The sequence below is a fragment of the Sphaeramia orbicularis genome, chromosome 16 (assembly GCF_902148855.1).
Source record: "Sphaeramia orbicularis chromosome 16, fSphaOr1.1, whole genome shotgun sequence".
In the NCBI taxonomy this organism is placed as follows: Eukaryota; Metazoa; Chordata; class Actinopteri; order Kurtiformes; family Apogonidae; genus Sphaeramia; species Sphaeramia orbicularis.
In genome coordinates, this window is record NC_043972.1 from 51,316,527 (window position 1) to 51,340,642 (window position 24,116).

The window sequence follows — 24,116 nt, forward strand, 5'->3', positions numbered from 1 at the left end:
TAAATAAGCTTAAAGCACTTAGCAACCAGAGGCCGTACTGCCACCACCATCACCGCCTTTATTCCCTCCTCTGCAGCAGATTAAGAAAACGGGGGCTTTGAGGCCTCTTGTAGCATGTTGAGACAGATTGTATACTCACCTCTCTCCCTGCTTCCCCCCGCTCTTTGGATTGACAAACACTAGCAGAGGATGAGTGCCCTCTATTGTTGTGATCTGAATGAGAGATGTCAAAACAAACTGGTCGGTGTTTGGAGACTGCAGGATGCTTCACAGGAATTCACTTTCAAGCAGTATTCCTCAGATATTCCTCCCGACATTTTATTGAGTATATAAAGCGCTTCTAAAGCAACACCAGTCATCTCAGTTCATTGCAGACTTCAAGAGGCATCTAGCTGCACTACAGCAAAGTGTGGGAGTCCACTACTCCTCTAGCTGAACCCAAATCAGGACATGGACCTAGTTATAGATGAGATCAGCACCATACATTTATAAACCCAAATCTCTCTGTCCACCAAATCACAGACACTATGCTGTAGTTAAAAGCCATAACAAAAACTTTCAATATTTTGAGATTATATCACATTAGAAAAGAGATCATAAGAGATTTAAAAAGAAAAAAAGGCTTTTCTTTTCTTGCAAAATTTAGGATGCTAGTCAAATTTTGACATTTCCATCAACCAAGAAATAAAAAATTCCATAAGTGACACATGTATGATACTTGAATCAATGAAGAAAGTCTTTTCATAGGTCTGTTTTGTATCATTTACTGAAAAAAAAAAAAAAATCTGATATGATAAGGTAATATAATATACATTTAGTCAGTGTAATATGAGATACAATTGATAGATCCCAGTATGTGATTAATACATACCTATATCAGCAAATATAGAAAAACAATTTTTAAAAATGCATTTGATATTGAATTAATATGAATAACTGTTGCCTGTGACTTTGAAGCAGACCGTACTGTAGGCTACAGGCCAGCTCTGGATATACAGTACAGTAAAACAACCCATCTATCTCACTGCCAGTCAATACTCCAACCTAATAACTCATGATTCACAATTCCGTCATGATACTCATTTGTCACTGCTTGCTAATTGCAGAGGCAGTTGGTCTTGTGTGACAGGCTCATGCCTGAGTTTTTCAGAGTCGTACAGGATCTGTAGACACTGTGACCCTGCAGTGTCATAGGCCGGACTCACAAAGTGCTGTGTAAACAAGCTCTAATCCAGCAGCCCCTGTTAGAATGGCCCTTCCTGCAGTTAGTGTGTAGCAACTCGCCCGGTGCTGTCCTTGACACAGATGAAGCGCTTAACTCCCCCTGTCTGCTATGCCAGCAGGCCAAGGGTGAATTAATGAGCTCCCTGTCCAGTCCAGAGTGATCCATTACTTCCTGTAATTATAAATAATAATCTTGATTATTATGCTGGTTAGCCGGCAAGAGGCAGAGATGGATGTGCCTGGGATATGATTCATCATATTTCTCTTGCAGCCACGCGTAGACTAGCAGTCGCCGCAGAGGGCGGCAGGTTTCCATCGCCAGCATGGAGGCTGACAGAGCAGAGGATAAGGCCAGACCAGCCTTTGCTGTATGATACTGATCATCAACTGGGCCTGCACAGTACCTCCATGCACCAGGACAAACAGCACATCTCCATTTAAAACACAACAGTCACCATTTATACTTACAATTAATATGTTAGTATGTTAAGTTGTGAAAAAGCTGAAGCTGCTGTTGGGATTTTCTTATAGAAACAAGACGTGTTTCTTTTTTAATGTAAAAATTGGTGAACTCAACATTTTTACCTGTACTGGTAACTCAGCATTTTTACCTGTACTGGAGATATACTTTATATGAACTAGTGGCATTGTACCCATGGTGCCATTGTATGATAGCATGATAAGTAGAACTTGTCTGCCACCACTATCCATTTGTAAACTACCATTTAATCATGCATTGTGCAGGTAATAATTTGATCCAACATGTGAGGCATGAAGGGAAGAGCATGTGTTAGTTTGACATGTCAAGCAGGATTAAATTCATACAGCGGTAGTGAACTGCAGCCTTCACATTGTAGCATCGTCTGCTAGCAGTAGAAATGTCATGAATGGCAGCATAACCACTTCCAAAAATGGAGTATGGCAACAGGGATGAAGAATTCAAAGTAGAGAGAGGCTGAAATCACCGAGCATACCTCACAACACTTGAATACGGACAAAAAATTGTGCCAGAGCTGGGACCCTGTCTGTGGTTCGCTGCGAGCCAGTGTGTGTTTAGCTGCGAGCCGGTGTGTGGTTCACTGCAAGCCTGTGTGTGGTTCGCTGCGAGCCGGTGTGTGTTTAGCTGTGAGCCGGTGTGTGGTTCGCTGCGAGCCGATGTGTGTTTAGCTGCGAGCCGGTGTGTGGTTAGCTGCGAGTCGGTGTGTGTTTAGCTGCGAGCCGGTGTGTATTTAGCTGCAAGCCAGTGTGTGTTTACCTGTGAGCCGGTCGCTGGTTAGCTGCAAGCCGGTCACCGGGGTAAAATCGCCCAGTATACCTCACAACATTTGAATACGGACATAAAATTGCGCATAGTAGATAGTCAGGTAAAGTTTCTATGTATTTGGCGAGTTTGGCAGCGATCGGCCCTGTGAAGGCTGAGGAAACGGCACAAATGCCCTCTCATGTGATGATGCAGAATGCAACCTCGATCGGACAAAGATGCGCAGACAGGGATGGACAAACAAAGATGCGCAGAATGTCCATTATAGTAGGATGCACCTGCCCATTCTCATTACCTGTTAGAAAGTGGCTCACAAGGCTCTGAGATTCATTACAAACTATGCTTCTCTCATTTATCACGGTGTCCTCTACAGAAAACTGGTCATTGTTATCTCTGAGGGGTCGTATGCGACATTATTCAGAATTACCATTCACACGCCCATATGAAATGCATTCATACACACATGTGAAAACGCACACACATGCATATGAAACGCTCTCACACACTAATGCGAAAATGCGAATGAACACATACGCAGATGAAATGCACTCATACGCGTGAAAATGCACACACATGCATGTGAAAATGCACATATACACATATGAATTGCATTCACACACGCACACAGTGGTGCCGTGGATAGCACTCGTGCCTCACAGCAAGAAGGTCCTGGGCTTGATTCCAACAACAGTCGATGTGTGGAGTTTGCATGTTCTCTGTGGGTACTCCAGCTTCCTCCCAACATCCAGACATGCACTGATGGGTTAATCTAAACTGCCCACATGTGAGAGTGATTGGTTATTTGTGTCTTTATGTCGGCCCTGCGATGATGTACTTCCTGTTTTATTTTGTTTATTGGTGTATTTCCTGTTTTATTCGGCTTCTAGAAGATTAAACTGTTGCAGGTGCTGCCCAGCTTGTACTGATGTCAGCAAACGATTTATCTGAAGCAACAACATTGCTTCATAATTTGTTAGCTTCTGCACAGACACTGACAGCTCTAGCAAATGCGTTTACAGATGGCCAGCAACCGACTACTTCTACACAGTCGGTCGGACCCATAGACAACCGTCTAACAATGCTTTTTCCCTCACGTCAAGCTGGCAATGGCTCCAGAGCTCCCCGGGGATCTCCACTTCTACCTTTATCAGCAGATATGCCAGGATGTTGCTGGGCAGTGGTCTACCGGTCTGACTGATGGTGCCAAAGTAGTCAGTTGCTGGATTTCCATCTCCAATCATGGAATATTCAAAACGTTGTAAAATGGTGTGGTGCTGTGTCCTGTGTTGCAACAACAGAAATTATGTAAATAAAACAATCTCTTATTACCGCTTTCCTCCCAACGAAAAGGTGAAGAGAAGATGGCTGAAGTTGATACGGTAAGTTGGATCACAAATGATGAACAATACAACTTAGTGTAGGCTAGTGTCAGTAGCTAACATTAGCTACCTAGTACTAGCACTGAATGTTAGCTTATATAACGTTACCTGTCTATTAAGGATATCATAACAACCGATACTCACGATACCTTTCTATGATGAAAAAAAAAACAAACCTCGATATTCATTATTTTTAAAAAAAGGAAAAACTGATCCCTACATAAGAATCTGTACCATCTGTAGGCTACTACTCTTCTGGAATTAATGGGTGCAGTATATGCCAAAAGTACACATGCAACAGGTACAGCAACTCGTGAAAGAATGACAACAGCTGCAGCAAATGCTCCTCCTCATCTAATGGACAAAAAGGGGCCAAAATACGTATGTGGAAGTATTTGGTATTTCAGGAAGATGACCACAACGTGGTGACTGACACGCATTAGCCACTGTGTAAACACTGATACCGCAGAATTCAAACAAAGGGGGGGATACCATAAACCTAGCAAAGCACCTTCGAGACAGGCACCCAGATCTCTTTAAAGAATCCAAGGTGAGTTCCATTATTCAGCATTAAACATCTGACCAATAGCCCGATGCAGTTTTTACAGCCTGGCCTGTTTGGACCACCGCCAATATGAAATTTTGACAACAAGAAACTATACCAGTGGACACTAACAGGCGGACTCAGGTCCAGAAGCATGACACGGACTTACAGCCAGTGGTGGAGCGCTTCTATTTTAACCAGTGCAGCTTACGGAAGAGTAGATGCAGAAACGCACAGACCAATTGTATGCATGTAGAGCCATCCCACATGAAACCACTCAGCCAATCACATCTGTGCATTCAAAGCAGTAAACAGTGTGACTGACAGTGCAGACAAATGAAAGAGTTACAGGCAGTAGCAATATTCATTTATATGCAAATGCTTAAATAAAGTATTTCTTGTTCAAGTTTTTGGGTTCTCTCTTTTTTATTTTTTACCATGGTATCGACTTTGGTATCGAGAATCATGTGATTTTAGTGGTACAGTATCGACTACTGAATTTTTGGTATCGTAACATCCCTACTGTCTATATGTAAGTATAGGGTAGGGGGGTTGTCCAGGGGGGAAGTTATCCTGTTACACCGGTTCAAGTGAAATACATTCCTGTTCAAGTAAAAAATGAATGTTTGAGAAAGTGTTTCCCATGCATGTGTGAATGCATTTCATATGTGTATGTGTGCATTTTCGTATGTGTGTGTGTGTGTTTTCACATGCATGTGCATGTGTATGTTTTCACATGCATGTGTGTGTTTTCATGTGTGTATGCATTTCATATGCGTGTGTGTGCATTTGCATTTTCACGTGTGTGTGTGTGTGTGTGTGTGTGTATGTGTGTGTGTGCATTTCATATGCATGTGTGTGTGTGTGAATGGTCATTCTGAATAATGTCTCATACGGCCCCTCATAGTTATTTGCACATTGCTACAGTCACTGATATGTTTGAATATCCAAAGCAATTTTTTAGAGTGAAATCTCTGGTCAAGGCTGTTGGTCTATAAATATTTCGATTGATTGTATATGTGTGTGTGTGTGTGTGTGTGTGTGTGTGTGTGTTGTAAACTCTAATTATGTGTGTTTTTCAAGGCTTCAGGCTGTTGGTCTATGGCTGTTAGTCGGTAAATGTTACGATTGATTGTATACATTTGTGTGCGTGTGAGATCCCAACCTGGTTAAATAAATATCAAAAAATACAATTACAGTCTCATATTTGTTTACTTCCTTACCTCTTTTTTGGTGAAATGTAATATTGGCATGTCTGATTCCAATAATTAATTTTCAGTGAGAAATATGTTATTTGTACTTACTTACCGTTTATACAGGAAGATGCCATTGAATAATGGATAGTGAAGTACAGGGTGTCCATAAAGTCTTTATGATTTAGCAAACTTATTACAAAAGCAAATGAGTAGACAAATCTGTGTAAATTATTACAAAATGAAAAGTATTAAAAGAAAGTTTTGTTTTGTTTTTTTGCCTCATTTAATACGCCTTTACATAGCCACCTTTAGCTGCATGAAGCACATCAAGATGTTACTGGATTTTTTGCCATGTTGGCTGTAGCATAGCCTCATCAATGCTGCTAATAGCATAAGTGATCCTTTGCTTCAGGTCGATGATGTCCTGTATCTTTGTTCAATACACAACATCTTTACCATAACCCCACAGAAAGAAATGCAGGGGAGTGATATATCTGGTGAACGAGGTGGCCAGGGAATTGGGCCATCTCTTCTAGTCCACCTTGTCTGGAAATGTTTAATTTAGAAACCCACCAACTTGCAATCTCCAACGTGGTAGTGTATCATCTTGCTGGAAAATGATGGTTGGTTGAAGGTCATCCAGTTGTGGGACCTCATTTTCAGTCAAAAGATCAAGGTAAACATCTGCAGTACTTGATCTCTCATTGAAGAAAAATGGACCAGTTATTTGATTGCACATTATCCCACAATGTGATTAAAAACTTTGCATACACAGAGTAAATCAGATTAACATACCTCATCAATTGCTTTTGTACTAAATGTTTTAAATTGTAAAGAGACTTTGTGGACAACCTATATTTTTGGAGAACATTATGAAGGTGCAATGAAGGTGACCTTTGACCATTTAGATACAACAGATCACCGTGTCATTGTTTATTCTACGACACATTTGGGTGACATTTTGCCATAATTTTGTCATAAATTCTTGGATAAAAACATGTTTTATGAGGTCACAGTGACTTTGACCCTTGACCTCTGACTCTTTCTAATCACATCATCCTTAAATCCAACTTGATATTGCCAAATTTGTAGAAATTTTTTCAAGGTATTCTGAAAAAATTGTGCTGACAGGAATGAGGTTGTTGGGTATGTCCAAAACATAGAAAAAGTCAGACCTGTATACTTAGTAAAACTAGTTTATTTAAAAGAGCTATATGCAATATTTCTATTTTAAAATAGGCAAAAATGTCATGAAAGTACCATAAGAGTTGTAATGACATGGCAAAGACGTCAGTGTATTGTGTTACAGAGATTTTATGATTCTACTCACAGGTTGACATGTCACTGTGAATGTATGACCCCTAGAGGGCGTAGTGAGGAGGGTGAGAACCGTAAGAAACAACTTTCAGAGTCAAATGCTGCGTTTCCACTACGTGGAACCAGCTCAACTCAGCTCGGCTCAACCCGGTATTCCTGGAGAGTGTTTCCATTACAAGATACTACCAACTTTACAGTACCTGGTCGTCATAGTGATGCAGCGCATTACTTCCGTGTCGTCTGTTCAGAGAGTTGCTGATAAACTCGCTCGTTGCATGTTGTCTCGTCTGAATTTTTACGTTGGCCATCTAAGACTGAATCTCCTCGACCGACCATGGTGTAGTTTTAGGCTGTGATCATGTAGATTAATGTATCGCTATATTTACTGTCAATTTCTGCATCTGTTTTTTGTAAAACGGCAGGTCACAGAGACAACTGTCTGACCAATCAGTGGTCTGCAGTGTGTACATGTCACGTTTTAGTATCTGGTCCCCAGTCATAGAACCTCAGTGGAGGTGATACCAAAAAAGTAGTACCGGGTACCAGATTCCAGGTCCTTTTTCGTAATGGAAATGCAAAAAAGCCCGAGCCAAGTCGATTCGAGTCGAGCCAATACCACGTAGTGGAAACGGGGCAAAAGAAAGTAATAATAAAACTAGAGGCATTGCTGTAGTTTTCACTACAGCAGTTTGATGCTGAAATGTCAGCATTTCTTCTACATGAGTGAGTTTGATTATGAGGCCTATGAATATAAAATTATTATCTTTGCTAAGTTGATCATTTGTTCATGGTTCAGAGTAAACTGTGACAGTTCTGACCTTGTTTGGATGATTCCAAACTGATCTTTAATGCAGATATTGACAACACAAACTGTACAAAAAATGGAGGTTATTTGTTGATGTTTTCTGTCTAAACACAGAGCCAAGTGAACAGAGCTGTAAAGTAAACTGACACAGTGCATGAAGATTACAAGACAGTCTTATTTTTTCCTCGGTTTTTGTTTGGAGGAGAAAACCTATTACAAAAAGAGTAACTAAAAATTAAATCATAAACAGTCTGGTGACAGAGTTTCACTGATGATTTTGGTAATTGGTGGTGCATTCTGGTTCATGACTTCTCCCTGATGTTAATAGTTGGATGCATTTTTGAACATCAGTACTACATAGAACCCCTTTAATGACATATTTACAAATTATGGGTGCCATATGTGTGAGTTAGGAGGATCTAACTGCAGAAATATTTTTTTTTTTTTTCATTATTTCATAAAACAGTTGCTTTGTTTTGTTTATTTTAATGAATCTAAACATCTCTGTATTGTATGCAATTTGAGGATTGCTCTTCTATGTCTTTATCTACAAAATTCTACACTATGGATTTGACTGGTCAGGGACTCACCTGCAGTCCTTGTCCGTCCACCGTGACAGAGTTGGCCCGCTGCATCTTTGCTCGGCTTGACTGGCTGGACCGTGAATCTTTCCTTAATGTCGACTGCCTTTCCTAGAATAGGAGGAAAAACATCACAAAACTGGACCTCTGCACCTGAAAAGTTAATGTCCTGCTCACTTTTTTAGTACAACCCAATTTGTGTCACTGTACTTTATTGAAATAGATGTATGTGTTGAATTAAGTCATCCGTGCTACGTTGATAAAATCCATTAGCTCTTTCACTGTCCTAGAGAAGGTTTGCAATAAATAGCCCATAGGATATGAGGAGTCAGCATGCTTGAAATAGTCAAAATATTTAAGTTTCAGAAGTTTTACTGAACAAAACTGTCACTTAACACAACATGTTCTTAAAAACTTGCTCTATCAAACAGCTGCTACATATATACTTAAACACTGGTAACATTATTTTATCATAAATATAGTGGAATCACAGAATATAGAAACACATTAGATATGTCATTCTACTCGTAAGGTCACAAGGGTGATTTTGTTTTACTAGATTTAAAGATTCTCTACAAACTGATTTCAAAATAGTATCCCGGGATAAGCTAATGAAAATAAATTAGATGCCTTTCCTCTTAAATTAATTCTAATTCTGTTATACTATGACATAATTTTTGTCTGAAAACAACCAACTTGTTTTAAGCTAAAGACAGTGAAATTAAGCCAATGTATAACTGTCTACTTGATATAAAAAAGTTCTTATAGTCTAAGAGTCTTGTTAGTAATAATAAATTAAATTCTTTCCTGCTGTGTAGATGAAATTCTTGTGTTTTGTGATTTTTACCAATAAGTCCATCAGTCAAATGATTTCATACTGAAGGTAATTAATGATAAGCTAAGGAGAGGAAAATTGATTATTAACTATGAAATAGAAACTTCTGATCTTTTGTTTGAAACTGATCAATGTAATGTTGTTCTGTTCTATAAAGGGAATATGTCTGACTATTTATTGTACAAAAACAGGCTCCACTAAACTGTTTGAGTAGTAAAATTTTTAGGAAATGAAAAATATTTATATTACAATTAATAACATACAAGTGTTACTCTGACATTATTTGAAGAAACATTACTGTGCTTTTTATTAATTTTTCACGTTTTCAAAATACAGTATAGTAATTATACAAACACTAGTAAAAGAGATACTAATATATTATATCATCATTGTAATAAAAATGGTTACAGATTTTGATTTTCTTCTTTCTGGTGACACTAAAACAAAATAAGATGTGTGCAAATTCAACCTGTTTTCAAAACAACCATGCAGTAAGGAGGTTGATTTTAAAAAAGGGGAAAAAAGGTCATGATGGTAGGATTTAATATAAAAACACTGCACACCGATAGGATGGGTACAGATTATTTCATTAGAGGAACTTTTTGAGCCATCCTACATGCTGTTTTGATCTCTCTTTTTTTTTTTTCTTTTTTTTTTTTAAGAAGTGAACTCAAATTGAAAAAGTAAGGATCTGCTATTTCAGAGCACAGTGGGAGCCAACACAAGCTGATGATTGCCTCCTCAGATAACATGGAGTCAATGGAGGTCACATGTGCTGAGCTGTGGGACCGCTGACCACAAAAAGTCTTACCAGTACAACAGGGCAGATTGAGTTGGGGGGCAGGATGTGATCCTTCAGGGGTCCGCAGTCACACTCAGGTTTTACGTGGGAAGCACACTTGTTATGGAGCTGGCGGAGATAACACATGGTATTAACAGCAAACTTCTGTTTCTAATAATTATAATAATTAGGATTGATACTCTGGACTTATTTGCATGACATGTGCCGTTGTCTATGTTTTAGTTTCTATTAACTTGTGAGCACAAACAATTGATGTCTGAGTGTAAATTGGTGGGATGACTTGTGATGTATCAGAGGTGCAAATACAAAACCCTAAACAACAAGAAGCAGTGGGAATATAATGAGGAGGATGCTGCCTCTCCTCAGGTGGTGGCTTACCGTGATTTGACACCACACACAGTGGAGCCCAGTCAGGCCCTGGTAACACTTAATGGTCTTGTGACACTTGTCACACTTGGTGGGGCAGTTCCCTTCAACCCAGAAATGATGCATTACCTGCAGAGAGAGGGTAGACAGCACACAGGGAGAAGGCAAACAAGTGAGAAAAGAAAACATGTTGCAGAAAAACAAGATGTATACAAAGACACAACTGGGAGCAAGGAAAAAACAAAGCAAAAAAGAAGACAAGAAAAAAGAGTCCAACCACATGTCTTTTAAATCAGGTTTATCCTTGTGATTAGCAATGCTTAGTAGCAGACTGAGTTGTTTTCCATTAGAGGAAGAGATGCCCTTGTCGTAAGCTCTGTGGAGCCTCGCTGATCGTGCCAACTGGTAAACACTCCAATTGGACGCACCTCTGTGTTTTTCTTGGACTTGACATATGTTTTGATGCAAGACAGAGGGGCGCGAGCCACACAGCGCTCATGGACGGTGTACTTGCAGACTGGGAAATAAGGAGAAGAAGTAGTGAAATTTAAATTAATTTTTCAGCTTGGAAAAGAAGCAACACTGATAAAGAAAATAAACATTTCAAACAGTTCTAAGGTGTGTTTATGAAACTTTACTCACTGTGCATTCATCTAATATTTTGTGACAGCAGAGGTAGGAAGTAAAAATACTTTTATAGTAGAGTTTTCAAGGCGGTTTCAAATGGTTCATGGAAAAGGACAGTTGGAAAAAATGGTTTAAGTTATGTTTATTTTTTAACATGTGCTCCATCTAGGTCAAAACTCTTCTGGAAGTGTTGATACCAACCATTAAGCCCATCTGTGTAAAACTCTACTACGATTTAAACCATGTCAAAGCTATGTTCTTTTTCCACAAACTTTTTGAAGCCCCCTTATATCCATACAACTTTTTACAGTACTTTTACTCGATACATTTTAACACAAATATTTTTCCATTACATATATTTTGGAAAATGCTTGTAGGGCTAAATGGCTACTTTAGTTTTAAAGCATTTGAGGGGAATTACAGGATTCCTTTTGCGACATTGTGCATCTTTGCAGCCTAAAGACTGATTTCAACTGAAGCAGGTGATTCAGTAGCGCACAGAAAAGACGATCCTTTGCTGAATCAACTGGCGAATGTGGCAAATGTCATGCCAAAATCAATGTAGAAGACATTAACAAGATGAAAATCACATAAAAAATGTAACCAGGTGAAAAAGACAGTACATGGAGACTGGATCATGGAGAAAAAAAAGGCATCACAGTGTTTCAAGTTGCATTGCACATGTTCATTATTTTTAGTTTTTGATTTTTTTTATTTAAAGTTAGAATAGTTGAATAGCTCTCACATTATATTTGTTATGAGGTTCAGTTCACTCTGTACACAAACAGCTGCTAGAAATATGAAGACTTTGAATGCTGACATTTAAACTTCTATACTGTGTAAAGTTTTGGTTGAATCAGTACTTTTAACACATTTTTATTTTTGTTCAAGTATCTCCACCTCTAAAGGAGTGAAGAGTTTGTTTCCTTTGCTACCTCTGACTGTTAACTACACTAGTGGCAAAATGAACTAAAAAAAAAAAATGTAATTGTTATTCATTTGCCAAAAAAATGTTCATCAACGTGAGATTTTAAAATCTCATTAATGTATTAATTTAGTTGGTGATATCTTTAAAATTCACAAGATAAAGATGTTTATTGGCAAAGGCATCTAGTAAGGAAGACTATCAGCACAAAAAGACAAAATTAAAAGCAGACCACAATTTGAACATAAAACAGTATCAGTAGCATCAGAGAAGTCTGAAAAATTAGGATGTGAGGCTTGACTGATGCAAAATAAGCATTAAGCAAGACTATTAAAATCACAATTAATTGTATAACAACTCAAGTTTCATGGTTGTGACAGGCCCTCTGGAAAGTTTAAAACCCTTTGAGGCTGTTGAAATTGTCCATTGGTACTGGTTTCACAGTTATTTTAGCCTAGACCAATATGTCTGGAATGTGTCTTTTTCACCACTGATAATTGGTGTTTGTTTTCTGTTTTCAGTATTTCCCCAGATAATTTTTACCCAGTATAACAGCTCCTCATCTTGGGGTTTTCAAACTCTTATTCTTCCCAGACTAATTACATGATTTTAGGATTATATGTCTCTTCAGGCACATAGAAAAATGAGAAAATAACACTTATTTTATGCAAATCTGATTTTGATCATATCTACATAACAAATCAAGGGCTATTATGAGATATTTGTTACTCTAGCAAGCTGGGATTGGCCCAGAATTAATCCTAGATCTGATGGTGCCTCACATGAGCAGCAGAGGCCCTGCTTGCCCAGTCCGATCAGCATGTTTAAGCACAGGTTGCAGTACGCCGGCTTGTTGAAATGTTTCAGTCTCCAAACATGTTGTCCGTCATCTTTAACATTCTGCAACAAGACAAAAAGCATTCAACCAAATCAAACAATATTCATTATTCCTATTAGTATTTAGTAACTGAATCATTTAACATTATAATAAAATTAAGTGTAACTAATTTTATGAAAGGAATTTATCTCTTGTAGATGCAAAGTGTAACCAGTTCCTGCTGTTGTCCTTAACAGCAATATTCATTCACAAAAAAAGAAAAAAAATCACCACAGTGTAGTTTTACTGAAACTGATCAAATGCTTCCACCTAGTGGTTAAACTTATGAACGACAGACTCACAGTGGACTAGAGCTGCAGCTATCAGTTATTTTTGTAATCGATTAATATATTAATTATTTTCTTCAGTTTGATCAAACAATTGTTTGTCCTTTATTCCAGAACCAGCTGAAATAACTACCACAAAAAGTATAAAAGTAAAAGGATATATAAAAGCATCTATATTGAAATAACAACAAACAAGTCAAATGACATCTACAATGTGCACAGCAGTCTTCAACACATTTGTATCCAACTTACTAATAACTTAAGATGGAACTAACATACAGTTGAAAAAACTAAAAACAAACATTTGTAATGTTTTTGTTAAAGCTTCAGTATAAAGGAGTGATGGTTCCAATGAAGAAAAGTGAGCATTTAGACATTTTCTGCCTTTTTATTCTCGCCTCTTCTGAGTTACACTTCATATTGTTTGTGTTGATCAATGCGTCATGTGCGTCACAATAAGCATCCTTGTGAAACACAACAGTGGAAAGAATGTTCAGTGGCAGCGAAGTTAAGGATTAGAAGCTTTGATTCAGCAACATTGTAATCGAATTTTTTTAAAAAAATTGATTGGAGTCGATTAATCAATTAAAATTGATGAAGCTGGACTCTCTGGTGATAGTTGCAGAAAAGAGGACATTCAAAAAAAAAATACTGGCTATCATGGACGATGCCAGTCACCCCCTGTACACTGTCATCAGAACTCTGAGAAGTCTGTTCAGTGACAGGCTACTCCTCCCCAGGAGTAAAATGAACAGGACTAAATACTCCTTTGTCCCCTGAGGCATCAAACTGTACAACTCTTAACTTGGAGGGGGGAGGGGGAGGAGTACCAGGAGGAGAGAGGATGAGATAGAAGGCTAGACATCTGCTCTATCTCTGCTAAGTGGGACTGTGCAATTCTGTGGTGCAATGTTGTTTATGTTGTTTATTGTTTATTCCAGTGTGCAATGTTATTTTTTCTTATAGCTAGTAATTTAGTTCTCTTACAGCTGCCTATTATTATTATTATTATTATTATTATTATTATTATTATTATTATTATTATTATTATTATTATTACCACCTTGCTACTAATACTTCACAATGTGCAGTTGCCTGTTTTTTCAATACTGTTTTTCTTCTTTAGAGTTATTGTTTTGCTATTTTTTGTAGTATTTCTTGTGTGTATATCTGGTGTTGTGCTGCTATTGGAACCTCAGTTTCCTGAGGGCCCTGTCCAAAGGATCATTCAGGTTTTATCGAATCTAATCTAATTGAATCTAATCTAATCTAATCTAATCTAATCGTTTCAGTTCTACAGTGGAATGAAAAGCAGTCCCAGTGTCTTCCCTTGACTGGGTGTTTTTCATGTAAAATAGGTATCCTGTTTCTTTTGGGGATCATCGTTAGTGGTCATCAATCCCTCCAACATAGCTTTGTCAAATACACAGTAAAAATAGTGTGGCAGAGGAAAATCCTGTGGATGCTTTTTGACTTGAGGCACTCATGGCCACTAGTGCAGGAAAAGAAACTAGTAAAATGTAAATATCTTTGCAAATAATCATGAATAAATCATTCAAAAATAATCTTAGCTTCATGGTGATGTGAAGAAATATATAATTGTTACGCAAAACTAGTCAGACAAATCACAGTTCATAATGTCAGTGGATGTTCATGTAGATGATGACTGGTGATGTTGAGGATCTAATACAAAAAAAAAACTACAGGCTTTAAAGGTTCACACAAAAAGCCTCCTCAGGATTTTATATATATCCAGAATCTATTGGTAAAACACTTTACAGGTTTTATTGTTGGCTAAATATCCAAGCAATGTTAACATACAGGTATATCTAGGCTACTGAACCAACCCAAACATTTAATTTACTCATTTGGGTTATCACACTCAAGGATGGTTGAATATTTTGCCACCAAACATGTCATAACCTCATGGAAAATCACTATACACCAACTACATGTTTGTATAAAGTAAAGTGCCTTGCTCATGTGCACACCATGCACTTTGTTGGCGTGAACTAACCGTCTCCAGGCCCAGCAGAACCAGCAGAGGGATGGTGGTCATGCCTCCCTGGATCCACTCCTCCAGTGACACTGTGCCATTGTGATCATAGTCAATCTCTTGCATCATTTCCTGGAGGATCTACAAAGACAAATAGGAAAATGACAGGGTTAAACAGTGGAGGGGCAGTATTTCTGTGCTGTATTAGTGTGTTGCATAGTTACACAGAAACACACAACAAAACATCTTAAATCCTGAACAGTGTTAGACACTAGGGCTCTTGTTAAATAGTATGATAGGAAATAGTTTGATAAGAGAAAATAAGAACCAAAACCAATGAAAAAAGTTTACATGATTTACTAGATTAGAATGGGGTCAAGCAGTGGTAGTGGTGGCTCAGTCCTGCTTTGTAAAAATGCATGGAGCACATTGAATTCCAGTGTCGTATGGTCTAGTCATTCTACCTGTATCACCTCAGGTGACAATTTGAGATCACTGTGGAACAATGTTAGGTTCTTTTCATTTCCCTTTTCCAGACTGATGCACATATGTTATGCCTCAAAGATGCTTGACTCCAGTTCAGACCAGAGGTGTGTGTAATGTCAGACAAAGCCTTTTAATGTGTCCTTGTCATATATCAACATCATGTACAACTTTACTTTACTATATGTAAATCACTTCTTGTACATTTCTCTACAAATTCTTCACATGTAAATCTGTGCTTGGTACAAAACATACTGTCTCATAAAAGTTATTTAGTATTAACAAATAATGAGATACAATCTCAAAATGTTGAGTTAGTATCTTAAACTAATTAAGTTATTTTGACTAAATGAGTCTTTATCTCATCCACTGACATACAGGACCCTTGTTTTGCTCACAGGAGCAGAAATGGGCCTTCAATTTGACACCAAAAAATGTCTGTAACAATGAAAGTTACAAAAATTCATATTATTACTGATTTCTATTGATGGGTAAAACATGTCTTACTGGCTTCAGTTCGGTTACGTCCCATTCCAGGTACTCTGCAACATGCATCATCTGGGAGATAATGTGCTCCAGCTCCTGCAGTGAGACCACAGACAGTCATTACAGGCACAAAAATACTGTATTTACCTTTGCGTATATTGCAGCCTTAGAAGCTTGTGTCAGTAAATGTCTTGGGAGTGAATAGACTGATAAGCAGGGTGTAATAGTAGGTTGGGGATGTCATTCTTCCACACAGAAGAGTTACACAGAGAAAAACAAAGGAAGTGCGGGAAGTGCTCTGAGGCTGATGGTTTAATTACAATGGTTGCTTTTTCGGGCAGAGAGGGTGACATTATTATCCAGTGGCAGACTGAATCACTATGATGCACTATTGGCTGCTATTTCAATATGCTGCCTGTGGCTCATTATTACATAGTACTTTTTCATTCATACAGGGTGGGGAAGCAAAATTTACAATATTTTGAGGCAGGGATTGAAAGACAGTGTATGACCAATTAGTTTATTGAAAGTCATGAGAATTTATTTGCCACAAGAAAATTTACATAATAGAAAATGTTTTTATTCTATGTGTCCTCCTTCTTTCTCAATAACTGCCTTCACACACTTCCTGAAACTTGTGCAAGTGTTCTTCAAATATTCGGGTGACAACTTCTCCCATTCTTCTTCAATAGTATCTTCCAGACTTTCTCGTAATAGTTTTGCTCATAGTCATTCTCTTCTTTACATTATAAAGAGTCTTTATGGACACTCCAACTATTTTTGAAATCTCCTTTGGTGTGACGAGTGCATTCAGCAAATCACACACTCTTTGACGTTTGCTTTCCTGATTACTCATATGGGCAAAAGTTTCTGAAAAGGTATGGATAATAGTGTTAGGTATGATTATGACATCAATATATGTTTGGTTTCAAAACAATTGACGTAGTGCCTGCTGAGAAAAAACAACTAAATGTTCATTGTAAATTTTGCCTCCCCACCCTGTACATGAGTTATCATAAAGAACCTAAATGATTCAGGTTATACCAGGTCACTAAATACATACTTTCACAGTCTTCTCATCATCCTTTAGTATAAAAAAGGGCACTAAAAACATCCACTCATTTTCCCCCTTGAACACTGATTCTAACCCTTTACTCCTGCTAAAATTTACCACTACACCTTTTACACCATACACAGTATTAGCATTGTTGGAGTCATTCATTTACAAATATACATACTTATGAACTACCTTACATGTTCCTCAAGATCATTACATTTACATTTTTTTGGTATACTTTTTTCCCCCCAATTCCATTGTTGAATTCTATAACTAATACATAGAAAGAGGAACCAGTGTTGTACAATGTTGGCTTTTCGGAGCCAGAGATCACCATATTTGGACAAAAGGGGTGGGGCTATGGGAGCCTAAGAGGTCAGAGGCAAGCTACTGTTGAGCACTAGCTTACTGACTCAGCAAAATCTTTCCTTTTCTGAATGACTGCATGATGTATTTAATTTTTATTTAACCTTTATTTAATCAGGTTGGTCAAAGATATTCAGAGGACCAGAAAATATTTACCGAGCTGTCCAAAGATCCATTTCCATCTGTGTCATAGAGGCGAAACATAACTATGGAGAAAAGGCAGAATTCCAATTTCAGTCAGTATAAGTCAGTAAAGTCACAACAAATAGACAGAAACTTAAATAGTTTTAGTGTGTTAACGTCACTGTGGCCTAATACTAGAAAAAACAAAAACAAAAAAACAGTATCCTGGCTTTGTTACTGTCTGAAAGCTGCAACATTAAAAGTACCCCCAATTACCACTCAAACATGTCACCATGGAAACAGACAGCTCCCTCATCATCACCATGATTAGCTCTTCTTTTGTCACACCAGTGCGTAAACACATCCCGGTCTGAGCATAACGGTGTCGTGACAGCAACAATAACACGATCTGCCTGCAAATCATTTCCTTACAAATGGCTATACTTAGAAGTCCTACCAGCCCTGAACACCACCCCCACCCTCACCCCTGAGGGTGGGAGGGTGGTGGTAGACATCATAAAGCTGCTGACGTCAGACAGGCACTTGCAAGGCCACTAACGATGAGCTAATTGGCCGTTTCCTGAGGGTGTGACCTTTTCAGGCTGAGAGAGGGGGAAGTGATGCCGCTGTTGAATGGTTCATGGGTGGATGAGGATGGTGATGGTGGTAGATGAAGGTGACTGTGGCGACCCAAAATGACCATAAAAAGGCGGCAAAGTGCAATGAGATGATGAGAGATGGTGTTATCTAATTGCCTGCTGCACAAATAGGTTGGACAATGAGGACCGTATACTCAGGACCAAAATAAATAAATAGGAAAATAATACAACACATGGGTGCTGATCTTAAAGATTAATTTATGAATTGGACTTTTCCCACCTTTACTGTTGTCTCTAGTAGCCTTTTAGGTCATATTTTTATTCATATGAAGCACTTTCAGATGGATCCCCTTAAGTCTCAAAATGTGATAAATTCATCTTGTTTTCTCTCTGCTAAATCTCATACAAACAACTTAATTATCATCAGAATATATAGCAGTTCACAGTAAATCCCTCCATATCACACTGATACCAACATCATACGCAAGTATATTGCAAAAAGATAAATAATATGTATATTTAAACAGAACAAGTGATATAAATAGCAGATTCTCTTATATTTCATGTTTCACTCTAGAATGTTTTGCCTGTCTTTCTGCACTTTGTTTTTGTTTGTTTATTTGTTTGTTTGTTTTATGTTGTTGATGTAAACAATTAGCTTTTTAATACACAATAAATAAATAAACACCAGTTAAGGACTTCAGGGGTTTGATGTTTTAATAACCTTGTGATACTGATTGTAAAATATGGTAATCTCTCATTTTGTAGTAACCAAGGCTGTATATAAAACAACATTAAATGATTATAATCTAATGAGTATGATCTAAGTATGTGATGCTGTTTAAAAACAAAATTCTACACTAATGAGTGGACAGTGTTGTATCTGACTCCAAATAACAAAAAATCAAAACATTTCCTTTTGTTTGAAGTCTTTGTTGGGGTTGGGAGTAATAAAACAATTCTAAACAAATTCATTCTTTAATAATCCATGTATTAGAAGGTAAATATTTTTTGCATAGTTTATGTGATGGACATTTGTTAAAACCTGAAGTGAAACTTCCAAGAACAACAATGAACATAAACTTAACCTACCGAGTGTCAAGATAGATTTTTATCAAAGCAACTCCTTACACAGCCAGTAGAGAGAGCTGTTTACTACAGAAAGAAACAGTGTCAACCACTGAGCGACAGAAGACTTCATCCACACCAGAGTTAAATCCATGATGTGCCCACACACATGCAGCGCCATGTGAATAATTTAGTCCTCCTCATGCTTAATGAGTGCTGTACTAAATAATACAGTAGATGGAGAAGAATTACATACCCAGAAAAAATGGGGACTTCCAATTCAGCAGTGGAACTTTATGAATAACTGATATACGCAATTAGGAGATGTGGTTGATGTGTCAATAACCTGTGATCACGAGGATGAAGGAACCCTGGTGGAAGGTTGGAAAGGGACGAGAATGACTGCTCTCAGGATAGGACACGTTAGAGAAATATTAACATTAAGCCAAACAGACTCACTTCTACATTTTGGTAGCTCCAGATTAAATTTTTCTCTCAATTTAACCTTTTTAAGTGATTTATCACCATTAATTGTAATATTATCCTATGTATTTTGCCTTTTCCAGAGAAAATCAGGTATTTTCCTATATTTAATTCAGTGATTGTTGCATATTTTCATTAAAGCTCAGATTAAAGGTGAGGGTTATTATATCAAAAACAGTAAAAAGTGGAGGAAATGGCTTTTTCAGCCAAATACATCATTAACTGGACATAAAACAAGTCTCTCCATCCACTTTCATTCCCTCTGAACATCCAAATGGGTAATATCTGCTAACCATGAAAAGATGACAAACTGCATTTTACACCAGTTACTTTTTTATGTATTGGTAGGATTAATGGATCAGAAGTTATTTTAGATTTTAGATCAGTAGATGGTTTTGGTTGCCAGTGACTGTTTGAATCTTTGAAGGTTAAAAACAGTAGAGGAACTTTCTTTCATGCTTACCCTTCATCTTTTTCGCTCAGTAACAGCCTGACCTTACTTAACCCTAAAAACCTACTGACTTTTAAGCAGTGATATTAATTCAGTCCTCAGAGAATGCTTTTGGCTCATCTGTAAATATACTTTGATTTGTGTACTATCAGTTGGTACTGTTATGCCCTTTCCCCGGTGTTCTTTCTGAATGCCAACAGCAGAGGAAACCAAAACTAGACAATTTCCACATGCAAAAACTATGAGAGGGGTTTGAGGTTCGAGGGGAGGGCATGTTGGTTTGATTGCGAGGTCATTTATGACAATAGGCCCCACTTGTCATTACAAGGTCATGTTCAAGTCTAGGCTGGAGCAGCATGTAGCTGGACAATGATACGGTGAAATGGTGGAAAAACACAGCAGACATGACGGGAGACTTTATTCATTTGTTTTAGTCATGTGTGGCCTGATCAGTTGATGCTGATCACCTGGCACCTGAGCTTCAGTTGTCTTGTTGATATACCTGGTGGTGTTGGCCCTACCTACAAGTTGAGGTGACATTATGACTACAAATGGATTGTTGCTGTGCTACAAAGAAACAATGAAATTAATTGAATGAAACAATGTCTCTGTCTCACTATGTAAACATAGTTAATGTCTCAGACATGCATGTCAGCTGTCCACTCCTGGATAAAACAGCTGACAAGACATGTCACAGTAACATCAAATGACCCTTCTGAGGAAGGTTACAGGTTGTAGCCAAAACATATAAAGGTAAAAATCTTTTTTTTTTATCTATCTGACAAAAAAGAAAAGGAAATCTTTTTGCATGTCAGTTGTTCATTTTTAAATAATATGTATTATATGAGTTGCATAACTAGCAATATTATATTAATTATATTTAATTAATTATATTACTAGTAGTATATTCTTATTATTATTATTAATATCAATGATGATAATAACAATAATAATAATAATAATAATAATAATAATAATAATAATATATAATAATAATAATATATAATTGAAGAGCTTTGTGTGTGTGTGTGTGTGTGTGTGTGTGTGTGTGTGTGTGTGTGTGTGTGTGTGAGAGAGAGAGAGAGCGAGAGAGAGAGAGGGAGAGAGAGAGAGAATCGGTTCTAATAATTTTTTTTCTATCATGCAGGTCGGATCAGTAGTAGTAGTAGTAGTAGTAGTAGTAGTAGTAGTAGTAATCTCACACACACACAGTTGCTAGGGACTCAACAGGGTTGCTATATGAGGAGAAACATGGCAGATGCACCTAATCCCCACTAACGACCTGTGGAGGAGACATGGGTGTCCATGTTAAATTAACTATGAAACCACCTCTCAAACAAACTGCTGTCAATCCATAAGTGTACATCCTATCTCAAAAGGCTTGAGTGTCTTGTGAATGTACAGATATACAATATGTTGAAAAAAAGTCAGACCTGAATAAGCAGTGATTGTGTAAAGTGGAGTTAGTCAAACATGTTAGTGAGAGACATTTAACATTGGAGTGAATGATGAGTGAATGAGATGGAAACCAAATGTTTTAAGATTAAAATGTGAATAGTGTTTGAAAGAAAATAGCTTTTCCAACATTTTGATATGTAATTTGTTGCTGAAATGGCAGAAATGGTAAAGTTATGAAGAGTTGTTTATAGATTTTCTAACGTAAAACCCAAGCCTCTCCACTCTAAGCTAGAGTGGGGATGATTTCAGCCAATCAGCTATCAGCATTCTGTTCCTGGGGCCCTTTGCACAAAACTAGGATTCTGACATCCAGGATAAGTGACTGAGCTGGGTTCAATGAATTCTAATGAATAATAAGAACAGATGATGCTGGGCCCGGTTTGGGGGCGCGGGGGGGGGGGGGGGGGGGGGTGTACTGTGAAAGAGAAAGTAAAGACCCTTTACTAATTTCTTTATTGCCGTGGAACTGGTTCGACTCTGCCCGTCTCCCGTTGTTGTGCACCTCATTTCCTTTCCCCTACCTTTGGAAACTTGTATTTGAGGGGGAATAACGTTTGTTGCCTGCATCAGAACTGGAACCGGGCCCAGATGACAGCCTGGTGTTCACTCTGCCCTTAGATTCACAAGCACCGCTAAGTAGCGTATCAAATACATGACATTCCTGTAAATGAATCACATGCTGTGTGGATAAATGTTTGAGCATATTGGAGGGATTCCACCCTTTTGAAGAAATGGAAGCTTTGACAGTGATACAAGTGGACCTAGTGCCATCTGTTTAGACCAGGGGTCAGCAACCCTGGTCCTAGAGAGCCACTATCCTGCATGTTTTAGATGTATCCCTCTTCCAACACACCTGATTCAAATGATAAGCCTATCATCAAGCTCTGTAGAAGCCTGGTAATGACCATCAGGTGTGCTGGAAGAAGGAAACATCTAAAACATGCAGGATAGTGGCTCTCTAGGACCAAGGTTGCTGACCCCTGGTTTAGACCGATTCTGCCTTAACGCCATGTCTGACCAAAACAATGCAGCGTACATGTGACGTCATCAAGCATGCGCAACAAAGGCAGAATCGAAAAACAGAATGGTTAACCAGGCAGGCAAATGATTCCAAGGAATCAAGCTACTGGGATCCGGTTCTCAAAAAGAACCGGTTCTTGATTCCCATCTCTAGTTGTGATGATGAGATTTTATATTGACAGGTGAATTGTCTGATGTTTTGCTGAGGGACAGGGGGTATTCCTGCCAACCTTTTCTCCTGATACCATACACAGACCCCCAGGAAGCACAGCAGGCCTATTTTAGTTAACATGCATGCTTCATATTTAAGTTCAATATGTCCTGCATTGGCAGAGACGCACACTTTGAATTTCAGTTAAATATGGCCTACATTGGCAGAGGAATTTGTGTTTTTTTATTCAATTTAAATAGATTTGGCCTCTTATGTTGTTTGTGTTGTATACTGTGTGTATTCAAGTTTGCAGGGAGGCTACTGCATCCATCCATTTGTCTGTTCATTTGTTGTGTATGGATTTGTCCTGCATTTATTTCAGTATGTAGTCATGTGGGGTTTATCATATACAGACTTTTGAACCTTTATTTATTCTTATGTTCTATAATGTGCTTTGATTTCGTGCTTTCTATCTTGTAGAGTCACTGTTGGACTTCAGTTTTGAAAGGAACTGATGGTTTATTTGCTTGGATTTATGTTAATTCAATAAGGGAACAACATGTTGCTCGTTGAAGTTTATTTATATTTATATGGCATATATAGCCTATGGAAAATTGTAACTTATTTAATGATTGCAAAATCCTCTAAAATCATCATTTATCAAAAATTATTGCTCTTAATGATCACAAATGTTTAAATAATGATGGTGGGTCTAGTTGCATATGATAACATTATGTAGTGGGCAGTGGAATAATGATTGGTTTCCATTTGTGGTGACTGCTGAGTGAGATAAGGGATGAGATTAAAGGTGTGGGAGACTTCCGTCATCAATTTTTCATCAAATCTGTAAAACCCCGCTCATAGCCAAAGTATCACGAATCCATAAGTCTTTCTGTGATTACTCACCTGAATCTCTTACCTCATGGTGAACAATTTCGCAGTGCCATTCACCAAAAACGACCCATTTGTTTACAAACAGAGCCAGGAGGTAACTCGGGCATCTTCGGAATTTTGTCACAATGTGCATTGTGGGAAGCGGAGTTCCAGCCGTTTCCGTGTCATGTTTGTTGCAGCTGCCACTACCAGGCGGATCTCCGCTTGCTCTGCTTCCCTCCAGCCATTTCCGCATTTCAGCTTTTTCTGCGTCATATTTGTTTCATCCATATCATATAGTTGCACTGCCACTGCCGCTGCCAGGCAGCTGCGCAAACCTCCGCTTTCCACAGTGCACATATTGACAAAATTCCGAAGATGCCTGAGTTACCTCCCGGCTCTGTTTGTAAACACATGGTTTGTTTATGGTGGATGTCACTTTGAAATTGTTCACCGTGAGGGAAGACATTCAGGTG

The 24,116-nt window shown here is 38.1% G+C and overlaps 1 protein-coding gene across 2 annotated transcripts in view; it reads right to left on the reverse strand.

Annotated features, from left to right (window-relative positions):
• dgkb (diacylglycerol kinase, beta) overlaps positions 1-24,116 on the reverse strand; it is a 198,049-nt gene that overhangs the window by 122,603 nt on the left and 51,330 nt on the right. For both annotated transcript variants that reach the window (XM_030158482.1, XM_030158481.1), the window contains 9 exons: positions 17,571-17,620; positions 16,013-16,087; positions 15,044-15,163; positions 12,645-12,762; positions 10,739-10,827; positions 10,323-10,439; positions 9,954-10,052; positions 8,317-8,418; positions 140-213 (listed from right to left, as the gene is read on the reverse strand). In XM_030158482.1, the coding sequence (XP_030014342.1) occupies positions 140-213; positions 8,317-8,418; positions 9,954-10,052; positions 10,323-10,439; positions 10,739-10,827; positions 12,645-12,762; positions 15,044-15,163; positions 16,013-16,087; positions 17,571-17,620 (844 nt within the window). The remainder of the gene's footprint in view (positions 1-139; positions 214-8,316; positions 8,419-9,953; positions 10,053-10,322; positions 10,440-10,738; positions 10,828-12,644; positions 12,763-15,043; positions 15,164-16,012; positions 16,088-17,570; positions 17,621-24,116) is intronic.